The sequence below is a fragment of the Chelonia mydas genome, chromosome 8 (assembly GCF_015237465.2).
Source record: "Chelonia mydas isolate rCheMyd1 chromosome 8, rCheMyd1.pri.v2, whole genome shotgun sequence".
NCBI lineage: Eukaryota > Metazoa > Chordata > Testudines > Cheloniidae > Chelonia > Chelonia mydas.
This window is the reverse complement of record NC_057854.1, coordinates 93,192,038-93,210,386: the sequence shown is the minus strand read 5'-3', so window position 1 is coordinate 93,210,386 and position 18,349 is coordinate 93,192,038. Positions and strand designations below refer to the sequence as shown.

Genomic DNA, 18,349 nt, shown 5'->3' with positions numbered 1-18,349 from the left:
CTATTTTTAACAGTGCTAGTGTCTATGCATTAGTTGGACAGATCCATCCCCAAGAGCGCATAGGCAGGCTATGGCTGCTCCTTTACTGAGCATACTGTAAGATGTATAAAAACATTTTCATCCAAAAGATTGGCAGTAAAAATTACAACATAGAAACACGTCACAATTTGCACACACAAAAAGCTACTTTTGTCAAACGATATTTTCAAACCCCTCCCCCCCTCCCCAAATCATCTTCAGCAGGTTCAAATGACAGCAGCAGGAAACCAAAGTACTGAAAATTATAGCCACTGACTTCGTACCAGCATGAGCAGAACCATGAAAAGTTTGTACTGATGTGGAATATACAGTGGTAATCTGAGCCATCTTGGTGCAGTTTTGCAAGTGATGCTACGGTGGCCTGCAGTAACAGAGGGCGTAGTTTCCATAGGAAATAATAGGGATTTGAAGTGACAATTGATGCTGACCCCTAGGAACAACAATGACATCACATCACCACTGTATATGGGCTATTTCTGAGATGATTTATGACCTGTTATGAAGTAATAGGGAAGGTGGGGAAAGAGGTGTCAGTGAGAAATGAATTATTTATTCAAAATTAATTTAAAACATCACATTTAAAATTTCCCAGCATGTTATCAGAAACATTTATAAAATCTGCTAACTCTGCCATGTTTCAATGACGGCATTATTTTGAAAAAAAATATCCACTACAATGCCATCCTTATTTGGAACACGCAGTTTCTGACCCGGGTTCTCTAACCGGCAATAAGTTATAGAGCTGTACAACTGAAATCCTATCGGATGGTTGCTTCAATAATGAAATGACTGGTTAATTTCCAGATTAGTGCACAATAGTGAAAAGCCATCTGCCAGTTCTTGTTTTGACAACAGTACATAAAAGTAAAAAGAAAAAAGGCACTTTTTGGCTGGTTGTGCCTTTGACTTGGCAAATTTATCCATTTTGGAGGTACGCGGGCACTCCTTAAGATTGCCCCCAATTCTGTGCATTATTTTTTTAAAGTAAGGCAGAATCCATAAATAAAGGCAAAAGCAGTGCAGACAATGTGAAACTGAAAATGCAAAATGTACAAATATGAAAACTCAATTGGCACAAAAGAAGCTAGTATCCCGAGCTACTAGAAATGACTGAATTGCATTCAACATGGAAAACAAAACTCCGCTCATGTAGTTCAGCGGGTTTCCAGTTATTTAGGAGCCAATAAACCTAGCTGCGGCATTTTAGATGTTGCCTGCGCAAGTGACAATACAAAGCCAAATCATTCTTTCCCTGCGTTAAAATTATTATAAAATCCACACAACAATGGCTCCAACTCACTCAAGGAATTATTCATCATATACAACCAATACCAACTTTCTCAGTAACTTCAAAGCATAAGCAAATGATTGCAGATCACATGATTAAGACTACAGTTTATTCAATATGTCTCCAAGTCTTAAAAAGATGATTTAATGGAGTCAAACTGCAACAATTCAATCTTAAAGTGCTTTTTTTCTTTTTAAACATTAAACTTTTTTTTTAAATCCACCTATGTCATTTCATACACACCTGTTACTAGAGAAAACAAAGCTTTTTTATTGCTCTTCCCAATTTGACATCAGAAGGTTATCAGAAAAAGCTCACCAATTCCAGAGTTCTTGTGCCAAAGTCATTCTAGAAGGAATCACAGTCCTTTCAGAGCTCTCTTAGCGACCCCTCTGTCAGGCGCTATACAAACCAGCGGGGAGACATATTAAATACAAAGGTCCTTGTGTAGACGGATTCTTAAACTAATATTTTACAATGTAAGTCATCACACATCTTTACAGAATTTTGAATATTCCTATTCAATATTATCAGAAAGAGTAAAAATTTGCCCCCCATACCTAAAGGCAGACTGATTTTTTTTCTGTATAAAACCCAAAAGAATCTTTTTTTGCAGCATCACAGAAAAAGCAACAGTTTTACATTCACTCATTTAATGTTCACATAATAAAAATGTCAACCACTAGCTTTTTTTGAACTTGATAAAATCTTCCTGACAAACTTTCATCCTGTCTGGACAATCACACTAGCTACCGCAGGAGTTCTTTGCAGCATTAAAGTTCCTAAACCTTCACAGATGAAGAATGCTTTTAACTCTGAGGGAAACAAAATTCTTCAGGGTTGCCACTGATTCTTAGAAAGCATTCTCTCTCCAGTCTCCTCTGAAGGTGTAAGCGATGGGACTCCAGTTTCAAAAAGGTGCCAGGCATTAAATATTTCGGTTTAACTCTTGCTCTTGAGTTCGTAGATATCCTTTAAGGGTCAACGTCGTCAAGGTCACTTTTAGGCTCACCAATCATCATGGGAGACTCCGAGCCCTTTCAACACACAAAAATAATGACGGTAGTACACACATTGTTCTTTAAAAAGGTATACAGTGAAACGTTAGCACCCTGCCTGCAGACGGGTTATTTTGTCTGTATCACATCTTTAAAATGCAGTCATTAGGTAAAGTGTGCAGCACGGGGAATTCTTAGTATGAAGCCCATTGCTTTAATCATTCATAATGCATTCTTCACACGAGACTGGATGATGATTGTTTTTCTTACCTGTTGTAGATATCTGTCTCCATTCTCATTGGCTGGACTACTCTCTGATCCATTACTGCTTCCTGATTGATCTTTCTCATTCAACAGGGCTGTGGCATAGGCCAGCGTGTCCTAGGGTAGGATGGAAATTCAGGAGGTTAGATGCCAAGAAGGCCATATACCCAATCCATTCAATGACTGTAATTAAAAACTCAACATCTGCCAATATTTATCACATGCTAATGGACCTGCCATAGTTTGGCAGGAAGTAACTGAGGTAACCACGTGGATTCACTTAAGCGTGCCCATTGTAGCCAGGAACAGACTTAAGATCCAACCCCCACAAGAAGAATGCACTTAAGTACATCTGTCTGTAGTAAGATGCCAAGAAAAGGGCCACTCAGTGCGGAGTAGGAAAGGGAAACGAAAACAACACACACTACCTCTTGTGATTACGACACGTACCTGTGCTGAAATAGTGCGCTGGAAGGTTTTTGCCGTGGATGTTTCATTGGACACATTACTCTGTGGAGCCCAATAGTGTTCGGACATCTAAATAAAAACCAAAGTCAAAATTAACCCTGAGCAGCAGAAACACATGACATGCCTAAGGCCTTGCTTGTATATTCCACAGCAGGATGGGCCAGAAGTCTGTGTCAAGGTTCCCCAAATCTGTGGCATACCTGTGCAGCACACTGGAGAGCCTGTGTCAGCATCAATGAAACATTCTTATTTAATTAATGAAAAGGCTCCAAACCCAAGATGAATAATATCAGTACAATAACACTGCTCTATTTTTACAGCAAATTTAATTTCATGCCTGTTACCACATTTTCAATTTTCAGTGTGGTGCAGTTTTTGCACTGGCAACACAACTGCCTTGTAAAAGCTGTCAGAGAAAGACGGAGGTTTTTGCAGCTGGAGAGTCTGGGATTGTGGGACAGCAAAGATACCCCATGCAGCGCTCGCAGAGAGACCGTGGCCTAATCTGGGCTGCAGAAGCAGAACACGGACTGGTTCTACTGAACTTCACACTTAAGTGTCTTTGAGTACTGGAGAGCCACCGCCGGGGCTGCATTAGCTGGGAGCGAATGGGAACTAGAGTTCCTAGCCATGGCAGTGGGAATTGAGAGGAAAGTGGTGTCTGTTTAACACATACATTTTTCTGTGTTCAACCGCAATGGGTTGCAAGAAATCTCCTGTGGAAGGTGGCTATTTGGACCAGCATGCTGGCAAGGGAAGGTCTCCATACTGGATTTTCTACATTCAACTTCAGCCTCTGAAAGCTTCCAAAGCTGGCTTTCTTCATGGGGAGGGACATGAGTCAGGAGGATCATCACTGATTTAAAAAATATTCTGATTTATAAAAACTATGTACGAGTTTTCTTTACTGGTACCTATGTGTACATTTGTGTGTACACAAACCTTTCCATTTTAAAGTAAGGAGCCAAATAAAGTGCCTTTTCCAAATGTATCTGTTTAGCCATGTCATAATAATACTTGCGATTCCAGGAAAAACTTGCACTCTGTCATAATAATGATCACTGAAACCAAGGTGAAACTCATGCCTATCCCAAAAATACGGCAAGGGGAGATTTGAGCTTATAATTAGAGCTGGGTGAATGACTGATTTTTCATTTTGGCCAGCAAACCCAAAAAATCAGGGACAACATCCAGGTCTGTTTAGAAAATGTTTTGGTTTTCCTGATTCGGGAAGAGAGAAGATCTGAATCCACATCTCCTACCTCCCACGTGAGTCCCTCAATTACTAGGCAACAGTCTCTCCCACTCTCTCTTTAGTCCAATGAATATTTATAGATTTATACAAAGTGGAATTGTGGAGACTGACAACAGAATAGCCTAGTGCCCATTGGTTAGGGCACTCACCTGCTCAAACGAATATTTACGAATTTATACAAAATGGAAACTTTCAACAGGAGAGACAGAGAGCAATCTACCACAGAACAGCCAAGGGAGGGAGGGAGGGAGATCTGTGTTCAAGTCCCACATGTGAATCCCTGGTCTGGAACAGGGTCTCCCACATCCCAGGCAAGTGCCCTAACTACTGGAGTAAGAGTTTTAAATGGAAGGACAGACACACAGACAGTTTTCTGAAGCCGATTGTGAAAAACTTTCCCCAGCCTCAACTATCGGGAAATTCGTGAATAGTTTTGGGTCAACAAAAATTAAATTAAAAAAAATGTCACCTAAATCAACTTATAATAGAAGTCTGGCTGCAAATGTAACAGGGAAGAGAAGACAGTCTCTCCATAATATTGCCGCAGTCAAATTACCTTCTTCTGTAGCCACTGTACAGCCCAGCTCCAATGATGAGAATTCTCCTTGAAATAATCTTTAGCAGCAGGGCACCTTGGAAATCAAGAGCATATTTATTATCCACAATGGAGGCAGTCCTTTCTGTTAAATCTGAAATTTAAAGACCGCTCTTCCTTCACACATATTACAAGAACCCAGTCATTGTCTTCTCTACATGTCGTTATTGCAAATACAAATTTTTTTTTTTTTGAAGACAAATGCTATAAAAATTAATTGGCTTAATGATAGCAAAAATGTATATTACATATACACAAATAAAGTTGAATGAAATTTACATCACATAGGCCATTATGGTTAAAGGTGAGCCAAAAGCATATATTTTAAACCTTTAATTATTAATATAATACATGATTAGATTTAAAAACTCAAACATTTTGAAATAACAGATCTGAAATCCTTCCTAGTATTTATCTGCCAGAAACCTGCATTTCTCATGCAAGAACTGACAAATACAGAATGCAGCTCCCCTGCTTTGGCTTTAGATGTTGGTATTATCAGCTGTGGCAGGAGAAATCCAACTCAGCTACTAGTAGGTTTAAAAAAAAACCCCACACAACTTCAATCCATCTCCAAGGAACCTAGCATCTCATTTTCAAACTTCTAAGTAGACTTCAAGAGCAGGCCTTTGAACTTCAACTGCATTACAGTAACCCAGCCTACAGGTGACAAAGGTGTAGGTAACAGCATCCATATTAGCAACAGGAAGGTTTGCGACAGGCTGAAAATTTGTGAGGTTGTTACTATGGAGAGTTTAACATGAACTTTTCACTTTCTTTTACCATTACTTACTTCTGAGCAAGAGTAACAAGGAACTTGACACACTGATAGCAACGACTGCTGTCCACATGATTACTATGGTGCATCAAGGCTGGAATGAGAAAAAAACAGTTACCTACCTCTTTGTAACTGTTGTTCTTAGAGATGTGTTGCTCATGTCCATTCCATTCTAGGTGTGTGTGCGCCCACGTGTGCGGCTGTCGGAGATTTTTGCCTTAGAGGTATTCATAGGGCCAGCTGTGGTGCCCTCTCGAGTGCCGCGCTCATGCATCAGTATATCAGGGGCCGGCAGCCCTATGTGCCCTCACTTCCTTCTTGCCAGCAACTCTGACGGGGCAGGAGGGCGGTAATGGAATGGACATGAGCAACACATCTCGAAGAACGGTTACGAAAGGTAGGTAACCATTTTTTATTCTTCGAGTGCTTGCTCATGTTGATTCCATTCTAGGTGACTCACAAGCAGTACGTATCAATGGAGGTGGGCTCAGCGTTCACGATCTTGCAGCACTGCTCTGCCAAAGCCAGTGTCATCTCAAGATTGCTGGGTAAGTCTATAATGAGATGCGGACAGAAGACCAGGTAGAGTCCCTACAGATCTCTTGGATTGATACCTGTGCCAGGAAGGCCGCTGACCACGCTTGTGCCCTAGTCGAGTGCGCTGTCATGATCGCGGGCGAAGGCACCTTCGCCTGCTCATAGCAGTAACGGATGCGGGCTGTGATCTAGGACAAAATCCTCTGAGCAGACACTGGGTGACCTTTCATTCTGTCTGCCACTGCAACGAACAACTGCATTGACATAGGGAACGGTTTTGTTTTATCTGTGTAGAAGTCCAGCGCCCTCCTGATGTCCAGAGTGTGTAGCCTGCGCTCCCCATGTGAGACATGAGCCTTTGGAAAGAAGACTGATAAGTACATAACCTGGCCATTCTGAAACTGGGAAATGACCTTGGGCAGAAACGCTGGGTGTGGTCACAGCTGGACCATATCCTTGTAGAACACCATATAGGTTGCTCCAGAGTAAGCACCCTGATCTTGGACACACTGTGGGCCAATGTTATTGTGACCAGGAACGAGACCTTCCAGGAGAGAAGCAGGAGACAGCAGGAAGCCAGCAGCTCAAATGGAAACCCCATGGTCTCGACAGCATGAGATTCAGGTCCCAGGGAGGGGATGGGATCCTAGACGTGAGGTTAGAGACACTGCAGACCTTTCAAAAACTGTGCCGTCACGTCTCGAGCCAAGATCAACCTGCCTTGGAACGAAGGATAGAAAGCCGAGATAGTGGCCAGGTGGACTTTGATCGACGACAAGGACAAATCTTGGAGTCTGAGGTGCAACAGATAATCCAGGATCTCCTGCAACGAGGCCTGCTCAGCCTGAATACGCTGTTCCAAGGTCCAGCACGTGAATCTTTTCCATTTGACCAGGTAAGTTGCTCTGATGGAGGGTTTCCTGCTATCCAGAAAGACCTGCTGGACAAGGGCCAAGCATGCCCGTTCTCCTGCGCTTAGCCATGCAGTAGCCAAGCTGTCAAGTGCAGCACTGCATTGGTTTGGATGCAAAAGGCTGCTGTGGTTCTGTGACAGCAGATCCGGCCAGAGGGGCAGCTGCAGTGGGGTGGCTACTGAAAAGCTCAGCAACATGTCAAACCTGTGCTCATGAGGCCACGCGGGGACTATTAGGATAACTTTCACCCTGTCTTGCCTGATCTTCACAAGGACTCTGTGAATCAGTGGCACTGGTGAGAAGATATACATCAGCGCCTCCGACCACAGAATGAGGAAGGCGTCTGATAGGGAGCCTCTGTCCATTCCCTGAATCGAACAGAACATGCATCATTTTCTGTTCTGCCTGGATGCAAACTGGTCCTCCCGGGGAGTCCCTCACCTCTGGAAGATTATAGTGACCACCTCCGGATGGAGCGACCACTCATGGCGAGAGGAGAAAAAGTGTTGCTGAGGTGATCTGCTAAGATGTTCCTGGTCCCAGGCAGGTACGCGGCTATCAGATGAATGGCATGCCACACAAAAATCCCCAAAGCGGAGAGCTTCTTGACGAAGGGCCAAAGACCTGGCACCGCCCTACCGGTTGATGTAGTACATCATGGTGCTGTTGTCCGACAGGACCTGCACAACCTTGCCATTCAGGTGGGACAAGAAAGCCTGGCAGGCCAGGCAAATTGCTCTGAGCTACCTGACGTTCATGTGGAAGGCCAGATCGTCCCGCAACCAGCAGCCTTGGGTGCTCAGCTCACCTAGGTGGGCTCCCCAGCCCAGGCCCGAAGCATTGGAGACCAGGATCAGCGATGGGTATGGGATCACGAAGGGGACTTCTTCCAACACCGACCTGGGGTCCAACCACCAATTCAGGGACAACCTGATGTGGTCTGGCACCCGACTACCCAGTCCAGGTCGTGCCTGCTGGGAATGTAGACCGATGCCAGCCATGCTTGCAGGGGCCGGAGATGGAGCCGAGCATGGCTGACCATGTATGTACATGCGGCCATGTGGCCCAACAGCCGCAGGCAGGTGTGAGCCTGGGTGAGCGGGTGGTTCTTTAGATGGGAGATCAGGTCTGACATGCCCTGAAAATGCGCTTCTGGAAGGCAGGTTCTGGCTCATGTGGTTTTGAGAACTGCCCCAATTAACTCTATTCACTGGACGGGCATTAAGGTGGATTTTCTCTCGTTTATTAACAGGCCCAGGTCACGGCAAGTGGAACGCACCAGATTGAGACTCCACTACACTTGCTCCCGAGACCTGCCCTTGATGAACCAGTTGTCGAGATACGAGAAGACCCGGTCGCCTCGACGTCTCAGGTAAGCGGCCACTGGCTCCATACATTTTGTAAACACCATGGGGACTGGCGTGAGGCCAAAGGGCAGCGCTGTGAATTGAAAACGGTGCCCGCCCACTATGAAATGGAGGAAGCGTCTGTGACCTGGAAATATGGAAATAAGTGTCCTTTAAGTCGAGGACAGTGTACCACTCTCTCAGATCCAGGGAGGGGATGATGGAGGCCATGCAAAACTTCAACTTTTTGAGAGACCTTGTTGAGGAGATGCAGGTCCAGGATGGGTCTGAGGTTCCCTTTTGCCTTCAGAATTAGGAAGTAGCGGGAATAGAACCCTTTTCTTTTCATGTCCTGAGGGACCTCCTCCACCACCTCCAGGTGCAGGAGGTTCTCAACCTCTTGAACGAGGAGTTGCTCGTGAGAAGGGTCCCTGAAGGAGGATGGGAAAGAAGGGGGGGCGGCCGAAAATTGCAGGGTATAGCACCAAGATATTATGTCCAGCACCCAGCGGTCTGAGGTGACCTACAACCAGGCTGAACGGTAGGGATGAAGACGTTCGAGGAAAGAACAGGGTGGATCCGGGGAATTAACTGGGGCGTCGCTCTCGACTGCACCCTCAAAATGAGCACTTCTGGTCCCCGAGATGCTTTGCCGGGCCAGGCTGTGCGGGAATATGAAGGCTGGAAACAACTAAAGCTCATGTGTCTACCCATTCTCTCAGCAGACCCCTGACGAGGCTGCCCAGGCCTTGGCAGCGGGGGCAGCCGGAACTGCTTCTGTGAAGACTGTGGTGTATGCATGCCCACCAAGCGAAGGGTGGCCTGAGTGTCCTTCAACCCACGCAGCCTTGCATCTGTTTGTTCAGAGAAGAGACCATTCCCATTGAAGAGGAGGTCCTGAATCAAGTTCTGCATCTCTTGGGACAGGCCGGGGGTCTGATGCCAGGAGCTGTGCCTCATAACCACTGCCGACGTGACGACTCTAACCGCTGAGTCCACTGCATCCTACGCCATTTGGAGGGAGCAACTAGTCGCCGAGGTGCCTTCCTCCACCAGAGTGCCGAATTCTTGGGCCAAACCCTGTGGGAAGGACTCGAACGTACCTGCCCAAGAGGGCCTGATGGTTTGCCACCCAGAATAGCAGGCTGGCAGTGGAATAAATTTTCCTCTCAAAAAGGTCCAGTCTTTTGGCCTCTTTATTTTTGGGAGTTGAGCTGGTGTGCCCCTGCTTGACTTTTTCGTTGGCCACAGAGACAACCAGCGAGCCCAGAGGTGGGTGGGTATAAAGGTACTTGAACCCTTTGGCCAGGATAAAGTACTTCTTTTCGTCCCTTCTGGAGATGAGAAGGATGGAAAATGGGGTTTGTCAGAGGGCCTTGGCAATTTTGAGGACCCCATCATGCACTGGTAGTGCAACACGGGCCGGGATAGAGGCTAAGAGGATGTTGAACAAGGTGTCCGCCTGCTTGGCCATCTCCTCCACCTCTAGGCCCAAGTTCTCGGCCACCCATTGAAACAGGGCCTGGTGTTCTTTAAAGTTGTCAGGCGTGCTAGCCCTCGAGAGTCCCGTGACCCGCCTTGTCTGGGGATGAAGAGATGACTGTACCACTGGGTGAGGCCCCGGGGCATCATCCCCCATGGGGGAAGGAGGTTTAGGGGTGGGCGCAGTCTCCTCTACCCAAACCTCTGAGTGTGACTCATGAACCGAGTCTGGTGCCGCCAACTGTTGCTCCAAGGCAGCGGCTGAGGAGTGGTGCGAAGGGGGCATCATCAAGTTGCAATGGGGGAGGTTCAAGTTGCAATGGGGGAGGTTTAGATTGGATATTAGGAAAAACTTTTTCACTAAGAGGGTGGTGAAACACTGGAATGCGTTACCTAGGGAGGTGGTAGAATCTCCTTCCTTAGAGGTTTTTAAGGTCAGGCTTGACAAAGCCCTGGCTGGGATGATTTAACTGGGAATTGGTCCTGCTTCGAGCAGGGGGTTGGACTAGATGACCTTCTGGGGTCCCTTCCAACCCTGATATTCTATGATTCTATGATCATGACTGGCATGTCCCATGCACTCCAATAAGGCCACTGCGCTGGCCACTGGCAGTGCTGCCAAGGTGGCGCAGGCAGAGGCCTCTGCTCTCTTGGCACTGGGGGAGCTTGGGAAGGTGTTGATGCAGTGAGGAGTTTGGGTCCTCTACTGGTTTCGGGAGTCGGTGGTGGATCCTTTGGGGCTAAGGGCCCCGACCGGGGAGGAATGTCCACGTGGCTCTGGAGTGGCAGGGCAGCCGAACTGGGTCCTTTGCCTGATGGCCTTTCTTGCCCAGTCCTGGGAAGCCGTGCTTCTTTTTTTTCTTTCTGGGCACCAGCGATGGGGAGCAGTGCTGGGTGGAGCCTGGTGCTGGGGGTTCACTGCGCAGCGAGGCCGAGGTACTAGGCGAGTCTTGGCAGGATGGCTCGGAATCCAGACAAAGGACAGCCTCCATGAGGAGAGCCCGCAAATGAATATCCTGCTCTTTGAGTCCTGGGTCAAAAATTTTTAAAAATATGACACTTGTCCTTCACGTGTGATTCCCCCAAGCACTTGAGGCAGCTGCTGTGGGGGTCACTTACAGGCATAGGCCTGTTACAGTCCACGCAGGGCTTAAACCTGAGAGACCGGGGCGTGCCCTGCCTGGGGCAAAGTCCCCACTGGGACTCTAACTTCTAACTACACTTAACAACTACTTAAACAAACTATTTACACGGCCCTAAGGCTCTAAGTCAGAAGAGACGAAATCGCTAGCTCTTGCTATGCAAGGAAAGGAGCTTCGACTAATCACCACGGGTGGTAAGAAGGAACTGAGAGAACATAGGGCCGGCAGGGCCTGATATACCGACGCATGAGCTTGGCGCTCAAGGGGGCGCCACAGCTGACCCTATGGATACCGCCAAGGCAAACATCTCTGACTACTGCGCATGTGGGCGCGGGCCCACCTAGAATGGAATTGACATGAGCAAGCACTCGAAAAAGAACAGAAATATTTAAAACATAATTCACACACAGTTTTGCGATACAAACAGCTACAAATTGGATTGAAAACATCAGGCTAAAGTAAAAAAAACTACCAGCATCCTATAATTTATTAGAGCTTTCAGAAATGTTAGACATTTATTAAATATTCATGCTAACAGTACTAATTCTGCTCAAGATTCTCTTACAGTTTATCTGAACCTTCCTTTTTGTCTAACCTAGATCAAAGTAAAACTGCAGGAAATTATTTTATGCACTGTACCTGGATTTCAAACCGCAGTTTACAGACAAGCTGTAAATCTCTGGTAATACCGTTATCTTCCTCTTATCCATCCTACTACAGATTTTTACATGGTTCCATCTACTAGGAAGCAAATTAACGATCAAAGCCAGGATAAAGGACCCAGCTCACCAACTTCCAACTGGAGCTAAAACTTCTAAAGCAATTATCAGAGGGGTAGCCCTGTTAGTCTTTATCCACAAAAACAACCAGGACTCCAGTGGCACCTTAAAGACTAACAGATTTATTTGGGCATAATCTTTCGTGGGTAAAAAAAGCTTTTGTGGGTAAAAAAAACTCCATGCATCTGAAGAAGTGGGTTTTTTACCCACGAAAGCTTATGCCCAAATAAATCTGTTAGCCTTTAAGGTGCCACCATCTTAAAGGGGTGGGGAAGGGCTCAGCAACTTGCTGACTGGAGAGAGCTCTTGGTAATACCATTATTAGAAGGGGGCAGCACACATTAGAACCAAATCCTGGGATGGGGCTGTATGTGTGTGTCATATTCCACACAGTAAGAGAAGGTTCTACTATCATTCCATATGAGGTTAGAGCTGCTGCCCCCCTTCCCCCCGCCCCTGAACTTTACCTTCCAGGTCAGAGAAGCTCTGGGGGAAAGAACCTCGACGCATGGGGTGGGGGGGGTGGGGGGGAAAAAGCTTAGCTATGGAGAGCCTGCATTTGGACACCAGCCCTCTGAGCACCTGGAGATGACCTAAGGCCTGAATACAGGCTTACGCTCTTTTAAAGACAGGAGGCATGCATCCAGTCCTTGGTAAGATTATTGAATCAGAACAGGGATCATCACATTCATAAGGGAGGAAGACTGGAGGAGGCAGCAAAAATACTAAGATGTGTAGGGAGGAGACTCTCTCAAGGAATCTGTTTTGCAACTGGGTTGAAAATCAACCAGCAAACTGAAAGAAATTCCCATCTCTTCCACTTACTTCACATTTACTTCACATCTTCCCCCCCCATGGAAAGGCCAAAAATGTTAATATTAGTATATAGGTTGCTTCCTATATACTAACCACTTTTCCTCCTTGTCTCCAGTGCAAGGACTATATTGCAGAATGGGGCTGAGGAGAGGACCTTTATGACAATACTGTATATTTGTGTGTACACCCGCCCCCCAATAGTTTGGGCCTGATCTGAATTTGAACTCTGAATGGCCTTCCCTGATGTACATACGCTCCATCCCTCTATCAGCTCAATGATTTGTTTTGTTTGGGAGAAATAAGAGTCCATTTCCTCTCATCTATCACCACGATATTCTTATGCTCTGCTTTTGGATAACATGTGAAATCAATTCCACTATGAGGTTCTTCAGTTCAGCAAGGTATAAAAACCAATAGGTTATTTGGACATTTCTCAAAGGAAAGAATGACAACATTTCACACAGTAGGGCTACTTGCCTAGCAATCCATTTTCAGTCTCAAATGCAAATTTGACCCTCTCTACTTGTAAAGGGTCTTCAATAACCTGTGAAGAAAACAAAAAAGGTTGGTAGAACTTAGTGTTATGTGAGAGGTACGTGCAAGATCGTCTCTTCATTATAACCATGGTCTCAAAGGTTCTTCAGATTTTTGTGTTATAAATCAGAATTGTAGGACTGGAAGGGGCTTTGGGAGGTCTTCTAGTCCAGTTGCCTGTACTCAAGATAGGACTAAGTACTATCTAGACCATCCCTGACAGGTGATTGTTTAACCTGCTCTTAAAAATCTCCAACAACAGAGATTCCACAACCTCCCTAGGCAATATATTCCACTGCTTAACTACCCTGACAGTTCGGAAGTTTTTCCTAATGTCCAGCCTAAACCACTCTTGCTGCAACTTAAGCCCATTGCTTCTTGTCCTATCCTCAGATGTTAACAATTCTTCTCCCTCCTTCTTGTAACAACCTTTTATGTACTTGAAAATAGTTATGATCCCCTCAGTCTTCTCCAGACTAAACACACCCATTTTTTCAATCTTCCCTCATAGGTCATGTTTTCTAGACATTTAAATCATTTTTGTTGCTCTTCTCTGGACTCTCCAATGTGTCCACATCTTTCCCGAAATGTGGGCATGCAGAACTGGACACAATATTCCAGGCTGAGACTAATCAACGTGGAGTAGAGCGGAAGAATTACTTCTTGTGTTCTATTTACAACACTCCTGCTAATACATCCCAGAATGACGTTCGCTTTTTTTTGAAACAGTGTTACACTGTTGATTCAAATTTAGCTTGAATGACTCCCAGATCTCTTTCCGCAGTACTCCTTCCTAGGCAGCCATTTCTCATTTTGTATGTGTCCAACTGATTGTTCCTTCCTAAGTGGAGTACTTTGCATTTGTTCTTATTGAATTTCATCCCATTTACTTCAGAACATTTTTCCAGTTTGTCCAGACCATTCTGAATTTTAATCCTATCCTCTAAAGCACTTGTGACCCCTCCCAGTTTAGTATTGTCTGCAAACTTAATAAGTGTACTCTCTACGCCATTATCTAAATCATTGATGAAGATACTGAACAGAACTGGACCCAGAACTGATCTCTGCGGGACCCCACTCGTTATGCTCTTCCAGCTTGACTGTGAACCTCTGATAACTATTCTCTGGGAATGGTTTTCCAACCAGTTATGCACCCACTTTATAGTAGCTCCATCTAGGTTGTATTTCCCTAGTTTGTTTATGAGAGGGTCATGCAAGACAGTATCAATAGTTTTACTAAAGTAAAGATATACTACATCTACTGCTTCCCCCCCTCCCCCCATCCACAAGGTTTGTTACCCTGTCAAAGAAAGCTATTGGGTTGGTTTGACATGATTTGTTCTTGACAAATCCACGCTGACAACTACTTATCACATTATTATTTTCTAGGTGTTTGCAAACTGACTGCTTAATTATTTGCTCCATTATATTTCCAGGTGCTGAATTTAAGATGACTAGTCTATAATTCCCTGGGTCGTCCTTATTCCCCTTTTTATACGTTGGCACTATATTTGCCCTTTTCCAGTCCTCTGGAATCTCTCCTGTCCTTCATGAGTTTTCAAAAGATAATCGCTAATGCACAGGTGGGCAAACTGCAGCCTGCGGGACCATCCTGCCCGGCCCCTGAGCTCCCGGCCGGGAGGCTAGCCCCAGCCCCTCCCCCGCAGCCTCAGCTCGCCATGCCGCCAGAGCTCTGGCCCTCTGCTCCTGCCAGGCAGAGCGGTGGCATGGCTGGCTCCGGCCAGGCAGTGGGGCTGCAAGCTCCTGCTGCTCTGAGCAGCATGGGAAGGGGGCAGGGAGCGGTGGGGTTGGATAAGGGGGCAGGGAGTCCCAAGGAGCAGTCAGGGGATAGGGAGGGGTTGGATGGGGCGGAGGTTCTGGGGGGGACCGTCAGGGGACGGGGGTGTTGGATAGGCATCAGAGTCCCGGGGGGCCTATCAGGGGTGCGGATAAGGGTCGGGGCACTCAGGAGACAGCAGGGGTTGGATGGGTCTGCGGTTCTGAGGGGGGAAGTCAGGGGGCAGGAAGTGGGAGGGGGCCAGGCTGTTTGGGGAGGCACAGCATTCCCTACCTGGCCCTCGATGCAGCTTTGCAATCCCAATGTGGCCCACCCCTGCGCTAATGGCTCACTCCTTGAGTACCCTAGGATGTATTTCATCAGGCCCTGGTGACTTGAAGACATCTAACTTGTCTAGATATTTTTTAACTTTTGATTCTACTTCATTTTCACTGGCATTCATTAAGTTAGATGTTTAATTGCTACTAAACTTTTTTGGTGAAAAACACACAAAAAGTCATTTAATACTTCTGCCATTTCCACGTTTTGTTATTGTTCCCCTTCTCCCGCTCCCACCGAGTAATGGGCCTATCCTGTCTTTGGTCTTCCTCTTGCTTCTAATGTATTTGTAGAATGTTTTCTCATTACCCTTTATATCTCTAGCTAATTTAATCTTGTTAGGTGCCTTGGCCTTTCTAATTTTGTCACTACATACTTGTGTTATTTGTTTACATTCATCCTTTGTAATCTGACCTAGTTTCCACTTTTTGTAGGACTCTTTTTGAGTTTCAGATCATTGAAGAGCTCCTGGTTAAGCCGGAATGGTCTCTTACCATACTTCTGCTCTTTCCCATGCAGTGGGATAGTTTGCTTTTGTGCCCTTAATGTCTTTTTGAAAACTGCCAACTCTCTTGAACTGCTTTTCCCCTTAGACTTGCTTCCCATAGGATATTACCCCCCAAATCCCTGAATTTGGTAAAGTCTGCCTTCTTGAAATCCATTAAATTTATTGTGCTGTTTTCCCTCCTACCATTCCTTAGAATCATGAACCTGATTCTCTTCAGGTCCAAAACGAAAAAAACAAGACTTGTAGCATTTCACTGACTATTGCAATATTGAGTAAGTAACACAGCTGAAAGGAGGAAAGATTATAGGATGTGTGTGTCAGAACTGTAACCACCATAATAATGCCTTCCTTCAGTTAGGGAGTTAAATGTAATCCAGCCTGCTTGGGCAGTGCTTCATATACAAGTCTTTACTCTTCACTTACCAATATCTCATGAAGTAACTGGAATATGTTCTTCAGTTCATGAGGGGGGGCAGTTTCCAGCTGGTTCTGTATGTTAGAAATACAAAATTCATCAGATGGTAGAATACACACCCGCATAAATCTGATGTAATTTAATAATAGTTCAAAATATAACATATTTAACATTCCTTGTTTGTAGTTTATAAAAAAACTCTTAGAACTATTTATTTGAACCTTAAAACCTAAAGAAAATTCCAAGGAGCTGTACAGACTATACTTAAGATCCCCACAAAAATATTTAAAGCCCTTGGAACACAACCCTAAGTTCAAAGCCTGGAACAGAACATATGCTGAAAATCTACTTTGATTAGCTTTGTACCTTGATGAAATGTAGCACGGTGAGGGAAAAGTGCTCATTACAAAAGCAGCAGTACACCACCATCTCAATGAGAACGGACAATGATCCAGTTAGCTCCCGGAATGCATGCATCACCTAACGGAGAGATACACATATCATTTCAACACGGGATTTTTTTTAGTATCCTTTAGAAGGGATGTAATTTTGCTTCCTACCCCACAGAGGCCAGGTCAGTCCACCCCAACAGCATTCCATAACATTGCTGCTTTCCATCTCTGCTAAGCTTGCCTTCAACAGTAAGTTGGCTTGCAGCCCACTTATGAGCTATTTTATTGAAATTTCTCAGTGTAAAAAGGCTGAGTTGATATTTTCTGATGTGTGTTCCAAAGGCTAAAATTTTCATTTTATATCTCAAGTGTAGTGGTATTTCAAAGAACCAACGTAACACCAGCTTTTAAACACACAAAATATGGAGACATTTAGCACAATAGCTACCTCCAGTAAGTAAGGCTTCCCCTCAGACAGGAACAACAAGGCTTCCACTTCTTCATGGAGGGACAGAAGTGGACCTGAGGCAGTGATGCTAAGAGGTGGACGCTGTTTAAAGAGACCAGGAGCTAAAAGAAAAACAGAACACACAACCCACGGATATAACACTGTTCTGCACTTCAAAAACCACCATCATTCTGTGACAATGTTGAGTTTGCTGCAATCTCTGTTGGCAGCAAATAGTTTCCAAGAACCTTCATCTCAAGTGCTGCACCACCTACAATAGGCATCACCACACAATCACTTGAGCACAGAAAATGAACCATTTATTACACTGTCAGCATCCTAGTGACAACTTAATAAAGCGCTAAAAGGCCACAGCAAACGAGTTTACTTACGTAGGTTAACCCTGGATACTTCTATCAAGTTTTAACACAATCACTACCACCACATTCAAGTGGTGCAACAGAGCTTAACACCTTTCTAGTGCTTTAAAACCTCACTCCCAGCTCAGAGTTTGGCAAATTTAACAATCCTGTTCAGTACTGAAACTTTTCTTTCAAATGAGGGAGGGGATGTCTCTCAAGTCTCACTTCAAGCACCGAGGATCCCAACTTTTGTCTTTTCATCCCTTCCACAGCACTTAGCTTAACAGGAGTGTCGTTTTCTGCTGCAGGTGGCTGGATACTTAACTGCTCATTTAACTTTACCTACTAATCAAATATCCTTTTGAAAGGGCTGGAAGGGATATGGAAAATGCAAGCAAAGTACAATGTTGAAAGCTGGTCGTGTCTGTACGTGGCCCAGACTGGATTGATATGGCTTAATTCACAGATGCTAGTAAAACTCTCTGGGACATTTGGATGACAGGGTGCTATAAAAATGATATATTCACATATTCCTAGAGTGCCAGCCATATTTTTAGTTCACCACGGGACCCAAGTATCTCTACATGTACCCAGGTGAAAAAACACACGGGCTCAACTGTACATCACACACACACACACTATTGTTTTCCATGTTCAAGGCAATTTTATTTCCCCAGTGACGACAAAATTAGTTCCCTCCACAAATGTAAGATCATCTCAGCAAAGTGCCATATAAAAACCGAAAGGTAACTCTTACCCACATTCCTCTGTGAGGAGACATCGGAGTGCAAAACCAGCAGTGCCACAGTATTGTGAAGGAATCCAAACTCCCGAGCTTGTGCTGAACTCCACCTGCGGTTCTGTTTGGCAAAG

The 18,349-nt window shown here is 45.1% G+C and overlaps 1 protein-coding gene across 4 annotated transcripts in view; it reads right to left on the bottom strand.

Moving 5' to 3' along the window:
• Positions 1-569: 569 nt before the first annotated feature.
• USP24 (ubiquitin specific peptidase 24) overlaps positions 570-18,349 on the bottom strand; it is a 107,221-nt gene continuing 89,441 nt past the window's right edge. For 2 of the 4 annotated variants that reach the window (XM_037907490.2, XM_037907491.2), the window contains exons 58-67: positions 18,234-18,336; positions 17,115-17,236; positions 16,641-16,754; positions 16,283-16,348; positions 13,179-13,245; positions 5,701-5,779; positions 4,869-4,944; positions 3,040-3,126; positions 2,596-2,706; positions 570-2,364 (exon numbers count right to left, since the gene is read on the bottom strand). In XM_037907490.2, the coding sequence (XP_037763418.1) occupies positions 2,302-2,364; positions 2,596-2,706; positions 3,040-3,126; positions 4,869-4,944; positions 5,701-5,779; positions 13,179-13,245; positions 16,283-16,348; positions 16,641-16,754; positions 17,115-17,236; positions 18,234-18,336 (888 nt within the window). In that variant the 3' untranslated portion in view covers positions 570-2,301. Of the gene's footprint in view, positions 2,365-2,595; positions 2,707-3,039; positions 3,127-4,868; positions 4,945-5,700; positions 5,780-11,705; positions 11,845-13,178; positions 13,246-16,282; positions 16,349-16,640; positions 16,755-17,114; positions 17,237-18,233; positions 18,337-18,349 lie in introns of those variants that run through there. The other 2 variants (XM_037907493.2, XR_005226562.2) reach the window with 2 other exon arrangements.